The sequence below is a fragment of the Cyrtonyx montezumae genome, unplaced genomic scaffold, assembly GCF_038088225.1.
Source record: "Cyrtonyx montezumae isolate F1298 unplaced genomic scaffold, pur_monq_1.0 scaffold_3, whole genome shotgun sequence".
Classification (NCBI taxonomy): Eukaryota; Metazoa; Chordata; class Aves; order Galliformes; family Odontophoridae; genus Cyrtonyx; species Cyrtonyx montezumae.
The window spans coordinates 107,644,077-107,668,297 of NW_027072034.1; the positions used below are offsets into that span (position 1 = coordinate 107,644,077).

Here is a 24,221-nt window from a genome sequence, read left to right on the forward strand (position 1 = left end):
ATGACATCTCCATTGCACTAGGAACACATGACACCTATAATGTCACAGTCCCTCACAGCTCTGTGCTTTGCTGCTGCCTTACTGGTATCTGTTCAAGTTAAAACAACCTCTGAGCACCTCTGTTTTCCCCCCATCCCTGTCTTTACCTTCCCACCTCCTTTTTTTTTGAAGAATGGGAAACATGCAACTAAGTCACTAATATCTACTTTCATTTGCTAAGTATCAGCTCTCCCTCTTGTATGTAGGTGTCAAGTTTTCTAAAAGACATATTAATATATGTAATTGAAGAAACAACAGCTTGGGGAAAAAAATCTTAATAAAAAGTATCCCAAATTCCAAATTATGGGAAAAAAAAAACAACATGATAAGGAGACTGTTACCGAGGACATGAAATAATCCTCTTAATCTTACATTGTTGCAACATACTTGATTATTTCTGCTTAATGAATTATTCATAAAAGTTACAAAAACAGTACTTATGTTTCAATACATGCCAATTTGTAATGACATGTATCATCTCTACTTAATGACAATTGGCTTTTTATGTTACTTTAAGCATTTTATTTCCTTTGTTCTCACATTTGAAACTTTTACCCTCAGGAAAGATTTTTGAGAATGATAATTCTAACAAAACAAGGCATTTAGACATCTACAGATAGAGATGCAATATACTCTCATTGATGTTGTAGCATCAACACTGTAGTTTAAAAAGCAGAAAGAATTAAACCTTGGAAGGTCTTAAAATCATTTTTATGCCAAATCGTGAGCCATTAAGTAACAACCTGAAGTGGTCTTTCGACTGTGTGAAAAGAGAAAGAGCTCTGCTATGCTGCAGCTTTTTCTAGGTCACTTGAGGATGGCATAGGGCTTTGTGTTTTAGAGTTTAGTTTAGCATTTAATTTTAAACCAAGTGAAGTTTGGAAACATACTCATTTTGTTTTGAATAAAATAACGTGTACCTGAAATAAATCTCACAGATGGAAGTTAGTAGCAAAATAGGTTTTCCCCTAGCTTCTACAGCATTATCCTCTCTGACCTCTCAAAAGTAAACACATTTTCAACGCATACATTTACTGTTTCCTAGGGTCACAACTCTAGCAGACCAATAGTCTTAGTCTCTAGGAATTATAAAGTTATGAACCAGTTTGCTGTGCTTAGTATGCTTTTCTGGCACTGAGAATATAAAGTTGTTGTTCTAAAAATTATCTTTTGGTTTGTCAAGAATGACCTCCAGAGCTTCAGAAAAAGCAGGGAAGGTAAAAGGCAGTTCTGCTTCTGCCAAGGCAATACCATTGAGAGACCAAGCTTTGATAAGGAGCCCTCTCTTTACTTGCCTGCTTTGTGCTAGACAACTCCTCTCCTCACAGAAATTATCCAGATGTTAGGGTTAGCTGTGATCCATGAGAAATTTCTCAAAGTCTGCTTTGTCTATGCAGCAATTTCTTTCAGGTCTCACTTGCAAAGAAATGGTGTCATGTTGAAGTGGTGTCATGCCAAACTTCAAGGTGTCACTGAAATAGCTTTAGTGGAATGAGGTCAGAGCCCCTTTGTTACCTGAAGCTTTGCCTGCTGTAACTCAGAATACAAATTCTTAGCTTGGTGGCATAAAGTAAAAGGATGAGCAGCCATGAGAGCTGAGTTTTCAAGCACATAACTGACAGCTATTTTTGTCATTTAAAAGTATGCATTTACTGCTAAGTGGTGCCCAGCACTGTTAACTATAAGCTTGCACGGAAGCGGTACAAGTCTGAATAGGATCTCACCTTAGTGCTAATCTGTTTTGGGTCTCGAAGGAATTGAGTACAGCACACTGTGGACAAGGCTGATAACAATGCTCCTGGGAGGGCTGTAGGCTATTACCTGGTTTTTACAGAAGGGAAAGGCAGTGCAGATTTTGAATGGAACAGAAAGCATTCTTCCATTTTGAGAAAACACACAGGACTGTGGCATTATTTATCTTGATCAACTACATCTGTTACACTACTAGGCATAAGTTCCAGTGGGACCAGTATAGAGCCACCTAATACTATTTGCCCAAATTCTTCCAAGTTTCCTTCTTACATAATAAGAGATGCACTGTGCAAAGAGATACTGGAAGCTCCTTTTGTTCTCTTGATCTATTTTTTTCTTTAAGCTAAAGACATTGCAGTTGTGACCCTACCACTATAGGGGATACTTAAGAGCTGAAAACAGCTTTATCCACGTTGGAGCTAATAGCATTAAAATGTCCTGATTTATGTCCAGCACATCAGAGAACATAAAGGAAATGAAGGCTGCAGTAGTTTCATTTTGGAAGAAAGAAGGGCTGACAGGAATCCCTGGTCTTTCTGCTTTGGCAAATACTTTAGACTTGACATAATATGTATTTCAGCTTTGTTTTTATTTCATGGCATCTTCTAACCCTGACCGTGTCTTCCAAGCTGTAGCAGAAGATCACAAATCTGCTTTCATTTCTACACTTAAAACCCTTCTCTTGAAAAACTGCCTATTTTGTCAAGTTTGAAGGATACTGGGTTAGATGTATGGTGTGGTCTGAATGCACAGCAACACAAAGCAGTTGCACACATTATTAACCTGATGGGGCAGCAGAGTTGTCTGATCTACTTTTCATACTGCTTAGTGCATTTTAGTCACATAACAGAAAAAAAATATTACTTCCTATTCATATGCAAGCATCAGCATGGACTGCATTTTCTTGCTGTCTTAGACAAGAGAAGAGAAATCCATGCATTATTTTATTCCTATTTACAATGATTTTATATTTTACTTTGGCTAAGCAATAATCCACTATTCTATCCATCACCGAGTTCTCCAATCTCTCAATTTCAATCTTACAAATAAATTAAAAACAAAAAACAAACAAACAAACAAACAAAAAAAAAACCAAAAAACAAAAGCTGGATCTATTTTGAAATGTAAGACACAAAGCACGGAGGCTTTGCCACACCACACAGGAAGATGAACACAAGATGGAATAACAATATTTTACAAAGCTGGGAGATGGATGGGAAGTCCCAGGAAAATAGCTGTTGGAGAGACACTGACATTTGGAAGGCACACCTAAGGCTCATGTTTCTTATAATGGCTGGCCCTGGATAAAACCTTGCTTATTGATTCATCTTCATATATATATATATTTTTACCAAAAATTATATTAAAGAACATACATATATATTTTCTGAGTATTTAAGGTACTACATGGGGAAGAATACGATAAAGGATTTTGTGGTGGCCCTTTGCCAAATGTCTGCAGTCATGAGTTTGCCTTTTAACATCAGAAGGCCGGACACAGTGTTCTCCAACTGTGCCATTAAAGGTGCTTCACTCATCCTCCAGACAGAGCTTCTGGAGAGTGACAGTAAGATTGCATCAGCTGCAGAGAGAAAAGAAAAAAGGAAAGGAAGCACAGAGTGCAAATCTGTCCCCTTTATGGCCCGGTGCTCTAACACAGCCAACCTCATAAGTATTCCTATTTGTGAGGAAGAAAAGCTGATATACAATGATTGCACATACCTTATTTGTTGCATCAATAAATTTGACTCCTTTGTACGAGACAGACAGGACAATGGTTGGCACTTTCTTCATTTGTTCCGTAGACTTCTGGAACAAAAATGAAGATGCTGTTGGAGTTGTAATGCACAGAAAAAACAGCACTCTTTCTCTTCTTCTTCGGACAAAATGCTTCAGTTATCAAAAGGTACTTATTCAAATATTTGTCTTTTTCTTGAGCTGACTGATCTTTGGGCTTTTGAAATAGCTGCCTTGTAGTTATGAAACTAAAAAGAGCCCTGCAGTTTGTTGCAAGGATGATAAATCCTCTCCTTTTGCCCAGCACGATGCAAAGAGAATGAAGTTTGCCATACTTAAAATCACTCGTCATGTAATCAGGGATTTCCCAAAATACACGGATTTAAAACACCCATCTGATGTGCCCCATTCACCCCCACCTCTCAGCTCCTTCCGTCCTTCCCAGCTGTAAAAACTAACAGTGCATTTTGTGAAACTATTTCTTCGCTGCAATTAGCTGTTACTTGGGAATATTTCACTCTCTCACTTTCTTGCAACTATATTTGTGACAAGAGATATGCCTGCAGCCCTCAAGGCCTGCCTGTCTGTCAACCTGTCAGCCTGATGTTGAATCTCGCAAAGCCTAACCATCTGCACTTCCTCCAACGTGGTTGTTACTGCAATTGGCTTTACACATGAATTAACACAGAGGCTTATTCTGCATTTCCTCAGTGGCCAGGTTCTCCTACCTACAGTTCATGTCTTTGTATGAAGCTATTTTTCTTCTAAGTGTGCCTTCAGAGCGAGGCACACAGCTGTTTCCTGCAAAACAGATTGAGCATATATTTGGCATAGATTTAAATTATCTGCAGAAAACCTGTTGATTAGTTTATGGATTAAGTTTACTAAAAAAAGAAAAAAGAAAAGGAAAAACAAACACGACCTAGTTTAGAGATGATCTGAATTCTTTTAAAGAGGAAGGAATTATAGAGGACAAATAGATTTAGATGAGGTGCTAAGGGATTTGATTTAGTAGTTGGGTAGGGAGAGCGATAGGAGGATGGTTGGACCAGATGATCTTGTGGGTCCTTTCCAACCTTATGAACCTATGAACTCTATACAAATCTACTGTAGATAAAAAATGTAGATAAAGTTCAGCAGATGCTCACTCATGGTAATATTTGCAAACTATCACAGAAAGCTAACAAACGTTTTCTTGATGGGAAAGCCTAAGTTCAGATCATTAAATGTGAAGAAATATGAAGAAGTATCAGCACACAGAATGAGGGTGCAGTCACACTGAAAGGCCTAGAATTGCCATCACAGAAGATTCTGAGAAGTTGAACGTAAGCAGCAGCAGTGGTTTTGTCTTTTTCAAGAAAAATTTAACAGCAAAGATTTAAACTTAAAAACACAGACTGTATCTGAAAGAAAAAAAATCTGTCTGAAAGATAGGTGATGGCAACACCAGAGGGAAGACAAATAAAGCTTAAAAAAAACCCAAAAAAACAACAAATAACTGCAAGTAAGTTTTTCTTTCTGATCTCATTCCTACCCAAATCAAATGAGGCTCCATTTTTGCCAACGTAACATTCAAAGCTACAGAACCAACCAAGTTCTACAATTAGTGTCCTATGCAGTGAAGGCAAGGACCTCTAATTAAGTCTCAAGAAGAGCACCTCCAATACTTGTAATAGAGAAGACTATCGTACCATTCAGTATCAAATGACAAGACTCAAGATGATGTCATATGTCAATTTATCCTGGAGAAAGTTTCTTTTACCCAGAAACCTGGCTGCTTTTCGAAAATGAATTCATAGAAGATAAAACATTCTGAAAAATATAAGAAAATCTGAGGAAGACACTAATCTGATTTGTGTTTTTCTGAGTGCAAAACAAAACTGCCTCTGCCAAAATCAGAGCATGCACATACCTGTGTGTCTCTACAACAGATCTCAAGTGATTCTTTTCATAAAATACAATTTAAATGCACATAAAACTTGAAAGTGACTGTACAGAAACTGCAGTACGTACACCCATCAGAATAACAAGCAGTGTACCCCATATATGCTTATATCTAGGCAAAACATTCACAAATATGACAACTTCACTTTCATCATCTGGCAACCTGGCAATCAACCAACTTTTATCCTTTCTTTCTATCTCAACAGCAACATTCAAGAGCTCTTTGTCTCTCATTTTGATTACTGTAATTACCTCCTACCTCATCTCCTTAGCAGCAAAATTCCTTCCCTTCTCCCATACATTACACAAACATGGCTACCGAGTTCACTTTAGCTTTTTGGTCTAACTTGCACTACCTGCCATAAAGGTGCATCTTCCTGTTGGCAATGTCACACCAGCCATCTGAGAATCCTCTTACATCTAGACCAGTGGGTTGTACTTTAATCATTTTTCTTACATGTCTCACATTCACTGGGAATTGTCTAGAGCAGACCTCATCTTTTGTATTTAACAAAGATTGTGAACACTTGAAGATGTTATCTGAGTGAAACAGCTCATTAAGATACTATTAATCTCCATATGTCAGATTAGGAAATGAATCAGAGAATGATGGACATTTGAAATTTATTAAACCAAACTGACTCAGCTGGAAGGAGCAGTGGACATCCCTTAACAACTTGCAAACCAAAAAAGCTGCAGGATTCATTCATGCAGAGATGTTCTGGAGGACTAAAGTCCAGCACAGAAATGTGATTTTTGGAAATAACTCTACATGTAAATATCCCTGTTGCAACAAAGAGTTGGGCAGTGGGATAATATCCTTGGTAAAGGATAGCGCTACCATGGAAAACACTCTACTCCCCCTGCTCCTCTTCCAGTAACAGATTAACTGAAGTCCACCATAAAATTACTACTTCTGAGCAGCTTCCAGTCTTCAATAATTTTGAGTTGCTATGGTGAGCTCATATTACTTGTTTGTTGTTCATTTCATCTTCAGAGGAGGGGGTGGCTGCAAGGATGTGTAGTGTGAGTTTTCAGAGATTCAGTACAAATACTACTTGCTCAGGCACTGTAACTGCTTTGGCTCTAGATTCTAGGATGTCAACAATCATCCCAGAGCTTTCATGATCAGACATTTCTCACCTCTGCGCAGGCTAAGTGGGCATCTCTGCTGGTGCCTGTGACTAGAATCTGAGAAGGTGGGACCCAGGCAGTAGTACTTCCTTTTCTCACGCTTTCCAGATTTTAACAGCCACTGCTGAGGACATGATGAGATGACAAAATATTTTTGTCCATCTGGTGACTCTATGGGAAGCATATGAACCTGAACCAAAGGTATAGAACCCACAGTTGAAGACTGGCACAGGATGTCATGTGTATATTGGCATATGATCTAATGTTCCAAGGCACGTTCATATCATGGTATCAGGATTAGATTTTATCTCAAGGAGAAATAATCTCAGTGACAGGACCTTGTCTTTGGGTAAGTGCTCACTAGCCTGGAACTGGTCACTTATTATGAACTCTGCAGTTTGTGACTGTAACTTTGGCTCTTTATTTTAATAAACAAATTTAGGATAATCATCTGGATGAACAGTGAGCAAATTGTAGGCTCACTGCCATTGCCTGTCTCTGCTACTGCCAGATGATCTGCTGGTCATCTACATGAGGACAGATGTGCCTGTCCTGTCTCCTCAAGTGCACTGTAGTGAGGAGTCTTAATGCAGCCAGTCTGTATGCCACAGAGTGAGATATGGTCCTACTTCCAAAATATGTCCTATGGGACAGGTAGATGCTGATGTGGAATAACTCCATACAAAGCACAAGAATCATAAAGTAGGTCTGACTGCAGATACGGGAAGATGGAGAAAACCACTGCCATTCTAAATCTAATGTGACATTTGTTCAGCTTCCTTAGACTCCCCAAAAGACACGGTCTTTTTTTCTTCAGAATAAAGACAGTCAGTAACAGAAATCTCTCCTCTATTTTGATGCACGGCTGCTGTGTGAAGCTTTCTTTACTAATAGACTTTTTTGAGGAATAAGAATACCCATTTCTTCCAGGGAAAAAGAAGAGAGAATGGTCACAGTATAGGAGTAAATATGGTATCCATGGACAACAACATGCTACATTGCTGGAAGTTGGTGGGAGCACGAGCCACACTACTGCCTGACTTTCTAAATGAGCTGCTGCTTTTCTCTAGCTGAATTCTTTGGAAAAAAAAATGTTTCCTGCAATTTTACTTAGAGCCAGTCCATCAGAAATAGCCACTGGAGCCAACAGTGGGCTCACACCATTCATTAAGTGCCCTCTTCCACCCAGCATTCTAAATGGAGACCTCCTTCAGCGGAAGGAAGAGGAAGGTACCTTCTGCATAACTGTCTGCTTAGTACAATTATTGCTTACACTGGGATTTAAGATCCTCTGAGTCAGTATCTGAACCCATTGCTGCCATTATGCAGCACAGTGCCAAACCTCAGCCGTTAGGGCTTAGACAGGGCTGCATCCAGTTCCTCCTTTAAGACCACACATAAAGGAATGCAAGAGCAGGGGCCAGAGGGAGACAGCAAGCTCAACTCTGAAGATGTTTCATGGGAAAAAAAAAGAAAAAGAGTAGCCTGGGGTTCTTGTTGCTTCCAAACCTGTTTATGAATTTTCCTTAGTTTTGCTGAAAAAAAAACCCAAAATCAGTACTCACAAGTGGACTCTAAATAGATTTCCATAGTACTACAAATTGTTCTAAGTGAGTGAAGCATTTCCTCTCATCTTTTGATTTTGAGCTAAAGGCTGTGCAGAACTGCCAGATGTTTATTTAGAACACAAAGTAAAGTCCAGATAATTTAATTTGAAATCCACCCAGCCATTGTACCCATCAAATCAAATTAGCCAATGATGACTTATGAGGTGAAGGCTTTTTTTTTTGTGAACAAAGGAATACAAACTAGCTGTTTCCTTTTAAAAAGGAAACATATGCATATACGAAACAAATAATCCTAAACAGTCTTTAATCCTTTCAAGACAAGACTGTACTGCAATACCTTGTTCTGTGCAGAACTGAGAGCATTAATCCATCACTTCTGAATATTCCTGCAGTGTACAAAACATGGCATCTCTGCACACATACACAGATACAAAGGAGCTGAAGAAACAATTAGGATGCATGCATAGAACAGTATCCAAGTTAAGGGGCTCACACATCCACTTGATCTACTGTAGTATATTGCATAAGCTAGACCACTCTCAAAATGCTTTCACCTCATCTATTTATTACTTGCCAAAAGCTATCAGGGTACACTGGTACTTCTACTTTGACCACTTTTGTGCACTTATAATATATACACAGAGGTACATTTATAGTTGGATTACTCAGCTTTCACACAGTGACCAAAATTAAAACATGTTCATATGCAGCTTTTATTGCATATGTAATTATACTTGATCTTGCAAATACACAGAGGAAAGACAGAATTCAACTATGCCGAGTCACTAACAGCTTAATAAGTAAATTTTGCTTACAAGTTTATGAGTCTGTAAAGCTTTAACATTTCTCTTGGCTTTTTACTTTTGCAAATGAATCTGCTAGTTCTGTCCTATATTGCTTTTTAATAGCTATCTGAAGACTACAGCTGGCAATGTTACTGTTCAACTATGTACTGGAATCCACTTCATTCAGAGAATATGAACACTTTCCCATAGTGGTAGCAACTACTAATTCCAAATGGCATCAAACTGCATATTTCAACACACGTAATGGTACCACCTACTATCATACCTGAAAGTCTGTTACAACAAAGTCTGTTAACAAGGCTTATGGAGCCTTTTTAAACATTTGTTTTTGACTGAATCCCATTGACAATACCATGCACGAGGTGAAACAAAAAGGAAAAATTCACTTTTGTCTAAGTAGTTTTAAAGCTCATTTTGAAAATGCATTCTGCCTCTTAACAAATATTTACTAACTTCTCACAGCCCAAAAGGCTTAAAAATGCATCACTGACATAATGTAATACCTCTTGAAATATGATAGCATCTGTAATCCCCATGGGACAAGACTGTTTACTTCTCTACAATTAGTGGATGCCTCCAAGCTACATCATTAATGTGAATACTGCACAGGGGATGCACCTGCAACTCATCTACTTGAGAATGAGATCTCCTTGCTTTTGCAATATCTATACATATTCATCTGCTGCTGACAGGGCAGTATGTCCCTCCTGCACTTTGGATTCCTGTTAGAGATCAAGGACATACAGTCCTTTGAAGAACACAGGATGGTGTAATGTCGATATGCAGAAGGACTGAATGGCCTGAGGACTTCCCACCGCTTCTTTTTTTTTTTCCTTTCTGAGCAATAAGCATGCAGCTGTTTCACTGCAGGCCCTGCCAAAGCAGTGGTGAAGCTAGAGATAGAGAGCTACATGTCCTTCATGCACAACAATCAGAGAAGCTGTTAGGTCTCAAATGCAGTGTTCGCTCCTGATGTGGTATCTGCCTCTTTAGCTTCACTGGAAGTCTATGAAGGGCAGTGATATTCTACTTCTTGGGGGAAAAATGGTGACTGAAAAGCAGAAAGGGATTAGCAGAAAGAAGCAGACTGCCACTGCATCCAACTTCTTTATGTAGGAATGAGTAAGGAAGGAATGCACCAGACCCTATCTCACCTTTCTTTTAGCAGAGAAAGAGGCATCACTGCTTCATCTTCCTCTCCAGAGATATGGGAAACAGATCTTATGACAATTCCAACTTTGACATTTTGGTCCTAAGACAGCAAGATATTTAAACACAGGCTTTTTGAATAGAATTACATCACTAGTTTCCCAGAAGTTTGATTTGAAATTTAAGAACCGCTTCTCTAATAACAAAATTCTAAGAAAAATATGCTATGTTCAGGAAGGTGTCAGGATTCAAGTGGTTCAGACTTCAACTGGTGCACCCAACATGAGTGATTTAACATCACCACAAAGAAAGAGTCTACCTTGCTGCTGCACTTGTGCCATTTAGGAGCAAACCATGCCCTTTTTACAGAGTCAAGGAATTCAGATGTATAAATGTCTGATGGAGTCTACTGCAGAAGAAAAGTTTAATGGCAGCTGGGAAGAGACTTAACTTCTCTTTGTTTTGATGTAAACACATTTTATTCTCTCTTCCTGTTCCTATGGTGATTTGAAGTGAAGGTGGCAATCAGGACTGCAAACAGAAATTGTAACGTTTCCTGCTCCATGTTGAGAAAGATGAAAGTCCCTAATTTCTTGAAGGCATCTCTGAAATAAAATCAGTAAGTCTGCCCAGGTCAGGACAGTGAGATTTAATTTCCAAGCAGCAAAGGTCAGGTTACAGCAGGTGAGGAAGGGAGATAAAGAGACAGTACTGCCGACTGCAAAGAGAGTCTGTGAAAGAGAAGAGCTGGAAACAAATAGAAAACCATAAAATATAAATCCACTCTTGGAGCACAAATATGTGATTGGAACAGTAAAGTATAATCCCTCTAATAGACACAGTTCTTGCCAAATATCTGTAATTTTGGATGGTGGCAAGGGTCTGCCATTTGGGTGAGAACAAAAAGCACATATCATCCTACTCTTTTGCTGAACTCTAATATATCTACATGATTTTTCGCCAACAAATCCATCATCTGCCCTGTTGGAGCACAGTGATGGGAAGCACAATGGTGGATGACCAAGACAACTTTTGTAAATTCTGCTTAAAAACCATTATCTAGCAAACTCCAGAAAGATTAAATATTTCTTGGGAATGACCCCAACAAGATAGAAGGTTAAGGTAATGTATTCCTCCCCAGTTTGTTTCAGATTTCAGCACAAATTTCAGCATGTGATAGTTCTGAAATAAATGGAAAAATAAAACAAATACAAAAATTCAAAATGTGCTCTATCACATTAATATAGCCTTGCACACAACCTTACTGATGAATAAGGTTATACACAAGAGACTGAACAAGTGGATAGAGTTAGGTACATGAGAAGCAGTAAGATAATGTATCTAGCTTTTCCCTTCTTTTTAGAAGGTGAAATGCCCCTTTCAGTACATTTGAAGTAAAATGTAACTGTGAAAGAAGACACATTTTCAAACAACAATGAACATTACATTGAAGTTCAGAATGGCTTATGACAACCTGCACTCTCAATTCAGAAACAGCAACATACAGAATATATCCACAGGGAGAAAGTTTTGGAAAGAACAAATGTTTTATTGGTATACTTTTTCTAAGATAATAATTTGTTCTCATTAAGTCAATGCTTTTTGCTTCTGATTTGAATAGGAACATGATAAAAAAGGACTACCTAGAAAGGATAGATGAAATACTGATGTAGAATTGTTTCGTTCAAATCTCTTGGCAATGAAAAAATAAATAATTAAAAAATCACTCAAACTGGAAAATTCTCTCTCAGCATAATGGTTTCAAAATAGAATATAAAAAAAACCCACAAAACAAATAATACAGTGATGATGATTATGCAAGTGCCCTGTATGGCTCTATAGACTGTTAGTTTGACTCCATTTTTATGAGGAAATAAAAAAAGTATGTAATTCAAATTTAAATTTGCCAAGTTTATAGCATATTTAAAAAAAAATCTTTAAAATGCTATAAATTATTTAGAATGACTTTTTTGATGTTTAGATCTCCACTATTTCAAGTTATTCTTTTAGTAAGACAAGTTGAAGACCAGGTAAAGAATGATTAGCATGTAATTAGCCAAGAAACAACAGATCTTCAGGCAATCTAATAAGCATGAATTACTGTCAGCCTTTAGCTTACATGGCTTGTACAGATATCTGAGTACTATGGATATGTAACCAATAGAAAATGGCTGTCTGATTGCATAAATTTTACATGCCTTCTAGCTTTATAATTTGTCCAAATGCTATATCTAGTGCTCAGAGGCATTTTGCATCAAAGACTTATGATCCATAAAATAAAGGATTTCACTCAAAGTACATAATTTTACATCTTTAGTAGAACCACTGAACAATTAATTATTCCAGATCATTATATGCTTGCCATCTCTGTATCTGTGTGCATTTTTACTCCATATACAATTGGGAATGCAGTTGGTCTGGTATTGTTTTCCGTTCCTGGCAGCAGTATGTTTGTTGGAGACGGACTGAACCTCATAGGAATTTCCTAGAAACCAAAATCTGGCCAAAGAACCTCAGTATAACATATTCTTACAAGACTGAAGGAAGCCAAACTACTTTTCCACTAATTTATCAAACTTCATCGGTACTCTTTTCATTCTTCAACCAAAAGAACAACAATTCATAATACGTTATGAATACTAACGTGGACACAGGCATCTGCATGATGTAGAATTCACATCATATAACGTAAAAAACAGTGACTTTGGAAATGTCTTAATAAACTTACCAGCACATATTGTATGTCGTAAATTTGATGTCTATTATCATATATGAGCTATACATCAGTTATGTTTATTAGGCATGTTTAAAATACATGACAAGTACTCTGAAACAATCTCAAAGATTCAAGAGAAAATACAGGATGTAACATATGCATCTGCTTTTCTTAGATCACATACAAAACAAAATCTACTTTCAAATTTTGGTATTACTCCAACAGGCTTCCTACTGAATGCCAATGGCAGAGGAAAACAAAAGCATAACATAACACTGTGATGCCAAAAAAAGGGTACCATACAAGTAATCAGTAGCTAACATAACAATACTATAAGGATTACAGAAGCAAGGAGATTCAATAACTTACCCGCATCTTTGCACATGCATCCTGTGTTGATTCTGTGCCTCTTAACTCTTTTACCAGCATAGAACCTAAATACTAAAATAAAAATCCATTAAACTTCACACAGCTAAAATTTCAGAACAAACATAAGCAGAAATACATTAAAAATGTCTCAAAAACCACACTGGTACCAGACAGTTCAATTTTGTGTTGTTTTAAAATGCAGTTCTCTGACAGACCACTTAAAATGGTGCTGATCAACCTATGAAACAGGAATGCACAGTACCAGCAGTATTAAATTAGCCAAAGCCCTTGGAAACAGTATCTGAAATATTCTAGCTTATCACCTCAGTCGCTCAAGCAACAATCGAACACTAAAGATTCCGTCTAAAATACGCCATTTGATTATAAAATGGTGAATCTGATTTCTTTTTGCTGCCATCTGCCAAACTTGTATTGTTCTATGTAAGATCATGTGGATGTGAAGAGCAGCAGAGATGCTAAGCTCTTTATACTCAATCTGTAACTACTTTATGTGCAAACAGAGCTTAATGTTAGCAAACAGAAAACAGACCTGAGATGAAAACTACCTTAAACAATTAACTCTTCCTAAGAAAAGGCTGACCTTGGACTATTATTTCAAAGCTGCTACTGAATCTGAATGAGACAGTGACAGTCATCACAGAGTGCTGGCTGGGCCCTGACTCAGCTTGCTGGAAGCCGCCATCCCAAGGCACACAAGGCTCTGCCTTCCTGACAAGCCCTCTTTCCTATCTCCCTCACAATGTAATGTGCTGGTGTGGGCACCTTCTACACCCTCGCAGCAGGCTCTGCTCCACAGGAGCTCTTGCCCTGGGAACTCAGAACCTCTTCCCAACAAGGGTGAACTACACTGCTCCCCTGGGCACGGAGCTGGCCACATCATCACTGCCAGCTGGTGAAAAGTGGTCTCATTACTGTTAACAGGGTTGTTTGGCTGGGCGAATGCAGCAGGGCGAAAGGCTGCATTTCTCCTATAAGCACTACAGGTATACAGGTTTGTATAGGTCCATGAACAAGGGATAATTCTGTGTTTCTATATTTCACATGTAGGCTTGATTTAATGAAAGAGAAAGAGGACAGCAAGTCAGGAAAGGAAGGCATGAGACCAACATAGCTGAACTGGAATCTGCTCATCAAACTGAAGAAGAGCAAGAAGAAAATGCACAGGCAGTGGAAACAGGGACAAGTACTGTGGGAAAAGTATAAGGAAGCTGCTAGGCTGCGTAGGGATGGAGTCAGGAAAGCCAAGGTCTAGCTTGAACTAAACTTGGCAAAGGATGCCAAGAAGAACAAGAAAGACTTCTACAGGTCCCTCAACCAGAAAAGGAAAGTCCCAAAAGGCATACCCTCCCTAGTGAGTGACACTGGCAAGCTGATCATGACAAGGAGAAGGTTGAGGTATTTAATATTTTCCTTAGTCTTCTCTGATACTTGTCTGTTGCACAACCATCAAATGTTTGGTTTCATAGGAGTGGATAGGGGAAGCAACTTCTCTTCCAACCTAGGCAGGCTTGAGCAATAGGCCCACGTGAACCTCATGAGGTCCTACAAATCCAAACACAAGGTCCTGCACCTGGGTCAAGGCAACACCCACTACCAATAAAAGCTGAGAGATGAAAGGATTGAGTTCAGCCCTGCTGAGAAGACCTGGGGGGCATTGGTGGATGGCAAGCTGAACATGAGCCAGCAATATGCCCTTCCGGCCCAGAAAGCCAACTGTACCCTGGGCTATATCAACAGAAACACAGCCAGCAGGTTGAGAAAGATGATCCTGCCCCTCTATGCTGGTGAGGTCTTATTTGGAGTACTACTGTCCTCAGCACAGGAGAGACACAGACCTGTTGGAGCATGTCCAGAGAAGGACTACAAAAATGAGCCAAGTGATGGAACAACTCCAATACAAAGACAGGCTGAGAGAACTGGGGCTGTTCAGCCTGGAGTAGAGAAGGCTCCAAGGTGACCTCTCAGAGCGACCTCTCAGTATCTAAAGGGGAGCTACAGGAAAGAATGGGACAGACTCTTTAGCAGGGTCTGCTGTGACAGAACAAGTGGAGAGGGTAGATTTAGATTGGATATAAGGAATAAGTCTCTTATAGTGAGGGTGGTGAAGCACTGGAACAGGTTGCCTAAAGATGTGGTGGATGTTTCATCCCTGGAGACATTCAAGGCAAAGCTGGATTCCCTGGGCAACCTGATGTATCTGAGGATGTTCCTGCTTATTGCAGGGGAGTTCAGCTAGGTGACCTTTAAAGGTCCCTTCCAACTCCAAGGATTCTATAACAACAGGCTTGTCCTCTCCTTCCTGGGCACACAGATGACTCTTTGCATTCCCACGGCACTGCAATCCCATGGCTTCTCTTAAGTCTTCCATCCTAAGTAAGCAACTCAGGAGCCGAAGACATCATGTCACTGGTGAGAATGGGATATGTGAGCTACAGAAAGAGAGCAAGTATCAAAGGCAGGAGCCTTCTCCCCGTGGGTGCTACAGCTCAACACTACTGCCAGGCCTGTTTCATTCTGTCACACTGATTTCTCCTGGAAATACCCTAAGGCTGTTTAAGTTAAAAGGCAGCATGGGACATGGTTTAATGATGGGACTTGGTAGTTCAGATTGACTGTTAGACTTGATGATATCGAGGGGGGCTTTTCTAATCTAAATGCTTCTATGATTCTATAATCTAACCAAACCAGAGGGCGAACCAGCTTCATGTTAAACGAAAACTGATCAAAAATAACTTGTTACAGCTGAAAGCAATTTGGAACAGAACAGAAAGTCTACTGGTTTGACTCTCTGGTCTCTTGACCTAGATGAGATACTTTCTTTAAAGCCTTCAGTTAACACTGTATAATAAAGAAATCTCTGACTTACAAGAAAATGTGTTAATATTTTGATGCAAAAAGTAGCCAAGATGGTGATTAGTGAACAACACTTTACAGGGCATTTATAACCAGAAGAGCGAGGAACAGCCCTGCTACTACATAAGGACAGGCAGAAAGGAACAAATAAAGGACATTCCTAAAGGACTGCATATGTGAAAGGTTTGTAAGCTTAGCAGCTGTGAGTCCAGCTGGGGCATGGATGGTGACATGAACAGGGCTTTGGGCATTAATTTGATGAGATGGCTTGATATCACAATCAACCAATTTAAAAGAAGTTCAGAAATTAGAAATTTAAACAAAACACAAAACAAAACAAATTTTGAGTTGAAATGCATCTGGGTCCTTTGCTGTCAGACCTTTGGAATCCTTGGCCTTTTCTGGGAAAAAATCAGTTCAATTCTGTTTTTCAGATTTATTTTTTAATAGGCTGTGGCACAACAATTTGGGATTGCTTGAAAAACATGAAAGCTACTAGTCAGGCAGGCATCAGAGAGAAAAACAAAAAAAACCCAAACAAAAACACTGCTTCTGAGCTCATGGCATAACAAGAGGAAGGAAGAGAGGAACAGGGCAGCTCTGGTCCCATCTGCACAATGGCAAAAATCTTCAGCTGCAGGCATTCAAAAGTGCTTCCCAGAGTTGAAGAACAGACAAACAAATCACAAAGGTACTGTACAATTTACTTGTAAGAAGAACCTGAAATTCTGTGAGGGAATTTTGCTTTCCTTTCAGAAATGTTTCTTCTCAAAAACATAGAGCATGTGGAAGCAATGTAGAGGATGTCAGCTCAACTGAGTGATGTGACATACATGAAAGCTGCCACCATTACTAACTTCCAGTGTAGGGTTTTACTCTATAAAGCTCAGGTCATTATAGCTGCAGGAGCTGAGATGGTGTATTGATGCACGGTCTTTACGAAAGAAAGATGTCTCCGTTATCACCACTATGTTGGATATTTTCATTGTACTTTCCTGCTAATCCCAATTTCCTTTCCTCAGTGACTTACGTGCCTTTCAACCTAGTGTGAAGATAACCTCTGATCATGAATTTACTGGATCTGATCATGAATTTACTTGTTCTTCAGACAAACTTACTCAATAACTATGAAAAATAATTAAAAAAACAAAAACAAAAACCTAGAAGGCACTAAGCTTAATTTTTGATTTGACATGCTGCCCAGGAAGAGAGTGCACTGAAGAACATGACTTGCTGGGGAAGGATGAAAGTTTCAGTTACTGACCATGGACAGTTACTTCATTTGTGTCAATTTCTGCCCCAGGAAGGTCAAATGGAAGATAGAGATGTGCTTTAGTTAGACTGTAACAGCCCTTCTGCCCCTCTTTGGGATCCAGGCTGTGTGTCACTTATGTTTACTTAGTCGCTAATTTCTATCTTTCTGGATATGCTTTAAACCAGTTTCAGTAGCACAGCTCTCCGCAAAAATGCCCTAGTGTTTGCCAAAGAGAGTATTATTCTAAAAAGCTCACTGGATCTAAGACTTATCAGGTGATGAGGATCTAAAATCCATGTCCAGGACAAACGGTTAACTCCTAACTACTATGCTAAAAGCACCGAAACCATTGAGCCCTTCTCCCTCTTGAAGTGTCATTAAATGCCCATCTCTTAAGAGAATACAATGTTGTAGATCAGCAACTTTAGTGGTGCTTTCCAGCAAAGCCAAAAGGAGAAACACAAGACTAAATAAGTTGGCTGAGGCACCTCTTAAGATTTGCGGGAGCATGAGTCCTACCCCATTGACACAGCAAACTCAAGGTTTTGGAAACATGTATATATATATTTGTAATGAAATATCTCCTGATATGACTTTTTGTACTTCAGAAGACCTTTCCCTCTTTCACAAGCATGCATAACAGCCAGAGAACACGAATCATCTTTAGCTCTGAAGTGAAGCTCCGTTTCTCCAGAGGTGGGAAGTGGAAATGAGTTACAGCTACTGGGACATAAAAATAAATACTCCCTGCCCTGAAGGAACTGACTGCTACTGGTACTTCAAGCCATCATCAATTTATGTGATGTTTGAATGTGCCCTCATCCCACGGGTGGAAATCGCTGCTTAAAGGACCATGACCTCCATCTTCCTCAGCTCAAATTCCCAAAAATAAGTGTATAAAATTCAGGCAAGGCAGTACTTATTTTAAGCAATGTGCACTGAACATTAAGGTAGATATAAGGATTCCAGCATTATGTTCCTTTATTGTTTGTCATATAAACACTAGCCAGGCATTTGTGAAGGAAGAGGAGTAGGGGTGTTTGATCTCACTGTCACTTCTACAATGCTTAGCAACTTATTGATGGTGTCATTTCTCTATCACTATTGCTACATGTGCTGCTGTACAAATTACCAAATTCATAGCAAAACATACTGTGCATGCTTGTTTCTTATTTATTATACTTACAGTGTATCAGAGGAAGTATTCTGTCTTATTAAAAGTGACTGATATAATATTATAAATGAAAAAATATATCAAAATATTAAGATTTACTCAAAATCAAAACACTGAGTTTATAAATACTTACAAACGCTTTATAATCGCATGACTGGAAGATGAGTTTCTCTGGATGATGTTGCCAGTACTGTACAGGTGTTGATGCTGTGGCTTCATTTGGAGGTCGCAAGGTAATTGAAGGCTCTCCCCAGTCTCCTGTCTGTAAATCACAGTTGTTCAAGATATAAAAATGTTGCAGTCAAATTTGCCATAAAGTAGCCCTCCTTTGTTATGATCAATTAACACTGAACTATTTTATCCACTTGGAGTCACGTCAAAGTTGCATTCACTTATTTTAGTTATGGCATTCTTCATAATTTTATTTATAATTCAAACTCACCTACTGTGGTGTTTAATGATAATGTAATTAAATCTATTTACCTTCAGAACAAAATCTTCCTTAAAAATAACTGTTTACTTTAAATGCATGAGGATGAGAGCATTTAAAAAAAATAATTAGGTGCACAAAAGTGCCATTCATAAATTCTGCTCTGTTTTACAAGAAAAATTCTTCCATTATCCATCATATATAACTGATAACTAACTTTCCTAAATGGCTAAATAACAGATTTTCATCTGAAGACATAGTATACACTCCTCAGACATGAGCTATTCTTTAATCTCTTTATGAATATTTACTTTGATCACCTTCTCTTGATGTCTCATTGTAGAGTTATTGATTTTTCATACACATCACTCTCACTGAGATATGTGATTGTCTTCCTGGAGCTGGGTAGGACTGTAGTTTGTTGCCAAAGCCTTTTGTAGGACACTTTTCCTTCCAAAAAGAGCCAATCCAGCCAGCTGGATAGGCATCCTCCCAGCACAGCCATGCCGGTCTAGGCCTCACCTGCCACTGTGTATTTCAGACATGGATTTACTGGACCTGGACTGTCATTTGGGCTCTTTGAACCTTTTGAGGTTACTTCCATCTACGCCCCCATAGATGAGGGCTTTCTCCTCTTCCCAAAACCTCTCACCTCTGCCACCAGCCCTACTCCCCCCTACCTTGCCTGGTCTGGTCTGTCTCAGAACTTCCTTCTTTCTCTGTTTGATTCTTCTTCCTTCCTGCTCTTCTCTCTCTAACTATTTTACCTTCTGGATGATTATTTCAACTTGGATTATCTCACTTCTTTCTTTACCTGCACATAAATCTGTGTATTTTCTGTGCACATAATATAGCTAAAATGTGTGCTGAAACTGACATCATCATCATAATTTCACACAGAATATGCTAGAAGTTAAGACTTTTCAATCAAGAAGTTCAAGCATCAAAACACATGAAAAAAATCTTATCAAAGACATTCAATAGTCTGGCAAACCATCGCATCCTACTAATTAAATCAGGACAGATAAAACAAGTACATCATTTTCATGTGTCACAAAATAATGAAATGACACACATTTGCACAACTCTGCAATGAAAAGCAAGAGATAAATCTGGAGACATCAACATCACCCTGCCAATATGGTAACTTCAAGCAAGTGAGCATCATAAAACAAGCTGAATTTACTTGATGTTGACACTATTAGTACAGCTACAAATTATACAGCATTACAATTTCTTCTTTGCCTAGTTAAGCTGTCTATTTGCTTTGGGTTACTACTTGAACCTCAAAAGGGAAGCAGTAGTAGTTGTTCCAGTTTTGACATTCTGTATCCATAGAAATGAATCTTTCTGACCACTAAATTATAAAACTGTTTGTCATATTCAATCTCAATTGAGAATGTGATTTCTTTAAGAAGCAGTTCTCCTTATAAAATACGGTTTCAAATGTATCAAAAGGGCTAAAGGCCTGCACCCACATAAGTAGATTGCATATGGACATAAGATAATGTGGACTGCACCCATCACAACTTCCCACAGCATGCTGAACTGTCTGTCACAAAATGTTCAAGGCCTAATTAAAGGAACACTTAAAACACTCATTTTATTTTATTTTTTCCAAATAAAGTCATATTCCTGCATGTTTTGTATAAGAAAATGGATCCCAGGTGGTATATTCTAACCAATTAGCAAAGGGTTATCACAATGGAACAGGAGTAAACTCAAAACAAAGAAACTATAAAAGTACACCTTTTGACCATTTGTCATTCCACTGAGGAAGCCCAGAGATGGCAGTCAGGGAGGAGCAGGACTTCCACAAATAAATGACATGGGGCAGTGCTCCAAATCGTTTTATTGTGCTGGGCTGCATGTGCCTGTCCTCATGTACAGAAAATGGATGCTCCTGGTAAACTAAGAAGGGTACATAAGGAGTAAAATGAATACATCGTTTCACAGTTTTAATATCTTTCACACAGAAGGGTGTGAATGCATGGAGAACTATATTCTTTCTATCTATAGATGAAGAGTGGTAACAAGAGAAAGTGACTACCTCTCGTATTGGTTCACAGTTAATAAAGGAGTGAGGAAGCAATAATCATGCGGAAACAAGAAATAATCTTCATTCAGGCTGATAACACTAGTGTATGACACACTTGGAGAGGGCCTGTGAGGAGAATGTACATTTGTAGCCGTTAACTACTCTATAAATACATAGTAATCCAAGTATTTCCTTCTTTTAAACTAGAGAAAACAGGATTGGTACAATTGACATGTGTTCTCTAGAATGATCTAAGTGCACAGTATCTCTGAGATTAAGGAAAGGCAAATAGAGCTTATTTCTGCTGTTCCTGATGGACACCTGCAGCAGAAAACCTTTCATGTCTAGCAGAGGGAGCAGCTGCTAAGGACAGCTGCATAAATATCGTAGGTATAAGTTATTAAGATGGACGAAGGAGATGCAGCAGGATGAAGAGTCATACGTGGTCAGAAAAAATTCTTTGTAACTACATAAAATGCGTTTTTATGCTCAGTAGAAGCAGTTTCTCTTTGTTTGTTTCCAAAGTTCTTAGGTTTTCAAACCATATTATTGATTGTATTCAGTTATTAGTTTGAGTTACAACTGGATATTCTCCAAAGCTGAATATGTTTAGAAGTGTAATATCTATTAGATATTCCCTCTTTGATTTTTTTTTTTTTTTTATTCTTAATGAAGGGGAAGAAAAACATTTAAACAGTATTAAGGCAGCTGAAATACTTTTCAGATATCTGGTCTGGGCTTAAAACCCAAAAATCTCTATAGGAAGAAGAAATTCTTCAGCTGACACACTGCAGTCAGCTACTAAAATTCTGAGATTTTGGATGATTTTGATAGCGTAATGATGGCAGTTAAAATACAAAGGTGCAAACATCTTTGACCTAGAGAAGAGCTGAGACAAAGTGCAGGGACAGAAAAATATGAATTACAACTAGTTGTAAATCTGAGGAGCTGGTGTCAAACAGCTCATGGTTGATGCATTGAGATTTGGGCCTTTAATAAGCACCTATCATTTTCAAGCAGTGTAGAAACATTCATAAATGGATTTACACGACCAACTATGATATTTAACTTAGTTTTTAAAAATATTTATTGTAGGATATGGATTTTCTTGTTTGAATATTTATTTAATTTGCAATTATAAGAAATCATCAAACGTTTAATCTTATGTTTTTATTTATGAGACAACATAGGTATGGAGATTTTTTTAAAATCTATCTCAAGAAATAGAAAGGCAGGAGATAATTTATTCCTTATCTCACTTCACAGCTCATCAGACAGCTGTGCAATTCTTCACGTGATTTTCGCTGTGCTGCCTGTGCTCTGGTGTTCCTGCCTTACCATGTCTCTAGCCAGTGTCTTTTCTCACTCTGGCCTCAGTCACCTTGAGAAAAAAGATGTTTTGTTCCACATTTTGCAGATGAAGAATTTACATCTCAAAGCTGTTTCAAACAAAAGCATTGGAACTCATCCATTCTGGCATCTTACAAACTTCAACTATAAAGGTTACAGGCTTGAAGACTAATCTCTCACGCTCTTGCAGTGCCTTATAACCCTGAAAATGGGTGAATGCGCACTTGTCAGGGCTCTAGGAAAGGTCAGATACTTGATGGCAAATGAACTGCAGAAGTAGATTACTATTAGGTCATTTTTACAATTGTGGCACAGGTCATTCTATTCATCTCATTTCCTGAGAACCATAATTTGACTTGCATTAAAGGCACCTGGATCTGAGGTAGTCAAATCTCACTACAACTTCTATACAATCTAACTCCTGCCTCATCTTTATATTAAAATGATGAGTTAAAAAACATCCCTGCTCTGGATAAATAGGCCTGGTTTTGAGTGGCACAAACAGATTCATTTTTATCAAGGTCTACATCTTGTAAGCCTTCACCTGTTGAGGCCTCATGACTAGTTATGGGAACAAGCATCAGTTACCATGGCAACAGTAAACTGGAGCACACAGATACACTGCTTTTTGCTGAAAAATTAATAATTTTCACTCTGTAAGAATTTTAAATGTTCTGCAGGCCAGCCAAATCCTAATTATTCCCTTATTATTCTCATAGTTGCTTTTATCTTTTTTTTATTTTTTATTTTTAATTATGGAAATAGGCTCATGGTGTACTTACATTTTAAAAGACTAAAGCTTGGTAGCCAGAATGGCTCCTCCCTGCCAGAAATACTGAGAGAAGGCAGTTACACAACAGAAACAGGGAGAGATCTACAGGTTCTCCCTCCTCTGGGAAGACCTCACTGCATCCTTCTGGGACATGAAGGGAGCTTACAAGCAGGAAGGGGACTAACTTTTTACAGTCTAATGACAGGACAAGGGGGGACGATTTTAAACTGAAAGTGGGGAGATTTAGGTTAAATGTTAGGAACAAATTCTTTACTCAGAGGGCAGTGAGATGCTGGCACAGGCTGCCCAGAGGGCTGTGGGTGTCTCATCCCTGGAGGTATCAAGGCCAGGTTTGATAGGACCCCGGGCAGCGTGAGCTGGTGGGTGGCAGCCCACAGTAGGAGGTTGGAACTAGATGAAATTTAAGGCTCTCTCCAACCTAAGCCATTCTATGATCCTCTGAACAACTGTGCTTGGCTAAGTCTGAACTCCTGACTTCTGCACTCACCACAGTGCAGGACAGATATAACCAACTCTGCTTTCACTTGCAGAACATGTGTCACAGAAGTTATGAAAATTCAGAGCTCTGCTGATGCTACTTCTAATTTCCAAAAGAATGCCTTACTGCCTTTGCAAACACACCACGTTACTCAGCTGGGCAAAGCCTGTTGATTAAGACAGAAAGGGCAGCACAACACATTGTGGGGCTGAAACTGTGCAAACTGCACTGTTTGCACTGTTTCCTGCTTTGGAGAAGTGAGCAAACAACAACACCAGGAACAGAAATCAAAGCTCCCACTGAGCAAGACTGCTGCTGGCACCTCAACGTCCTGTATGCGCATCATACAGCCAACATACGCTGACCACATGGCACGATACATGATGCGTGCACACAGAGTCCCAAAGGAGGGTGGACAGGTTACAAACTTTTTTAGTAATTCCAACAACATGACACCCGTAGAGAACAGCATGGTGACAGACTGTACATCCATAGAGTGACAACATAGCCATTTATCACTGTATCTTACATTATGAACCTGATGGATCGATGAGAAAGGATATCCTGCATTCTGGTTGGTCCAGATCTCACAGACAGAGGACTGCTAATATAAAC

At 38.8% G+C, this 24,221-nt stretch overlaps 1 protein-coding gene across 8 annotated transcripts in view; it reads right to left on the reverse strand.

The window, feature by feature from the left end:
* ANKS1B (ankyrin repeat and sterile alpha motif domain containing 1B) overlaps positions 1 to 24,221 on the reverse strand; it is a 197,915-nt gene that overhangs the window by 11,835 nt on the left and 161,859 nt on the right. For 3 of the 8 annotated variants that reach the window (XM_065742739.1, XM_065742734.1, XM_065742737.1), the window contains 4 exons: positions 24,136 to 24,210; positions 18,651 to 18,779; positions 13,215 to 13,286; positions 3,514 to 3,600 (listed from right to left, as the gene is read on the reverse strand). In XM_065742739.1, the coding sequence (XP_065598811.1) occupies positions 3,514 to 3,600; positions 13,215 to 13,286; positions 18,651 to 18,779; positions 24,136 to 24,210 (363 nt within the window). The remainder of the gene's footprint in view (positions 1 to 3,513; positions 3,601 to 13,214; positions 13,287 to 18,650; positions 18,780 to 24,135; positions 24,211 to 24,221) is intronic. The other 5 variants (XM_065742741.1, XM_065742736.1, XM_065742738.1 and 2 more) reach the window with 2 other exon arrangements.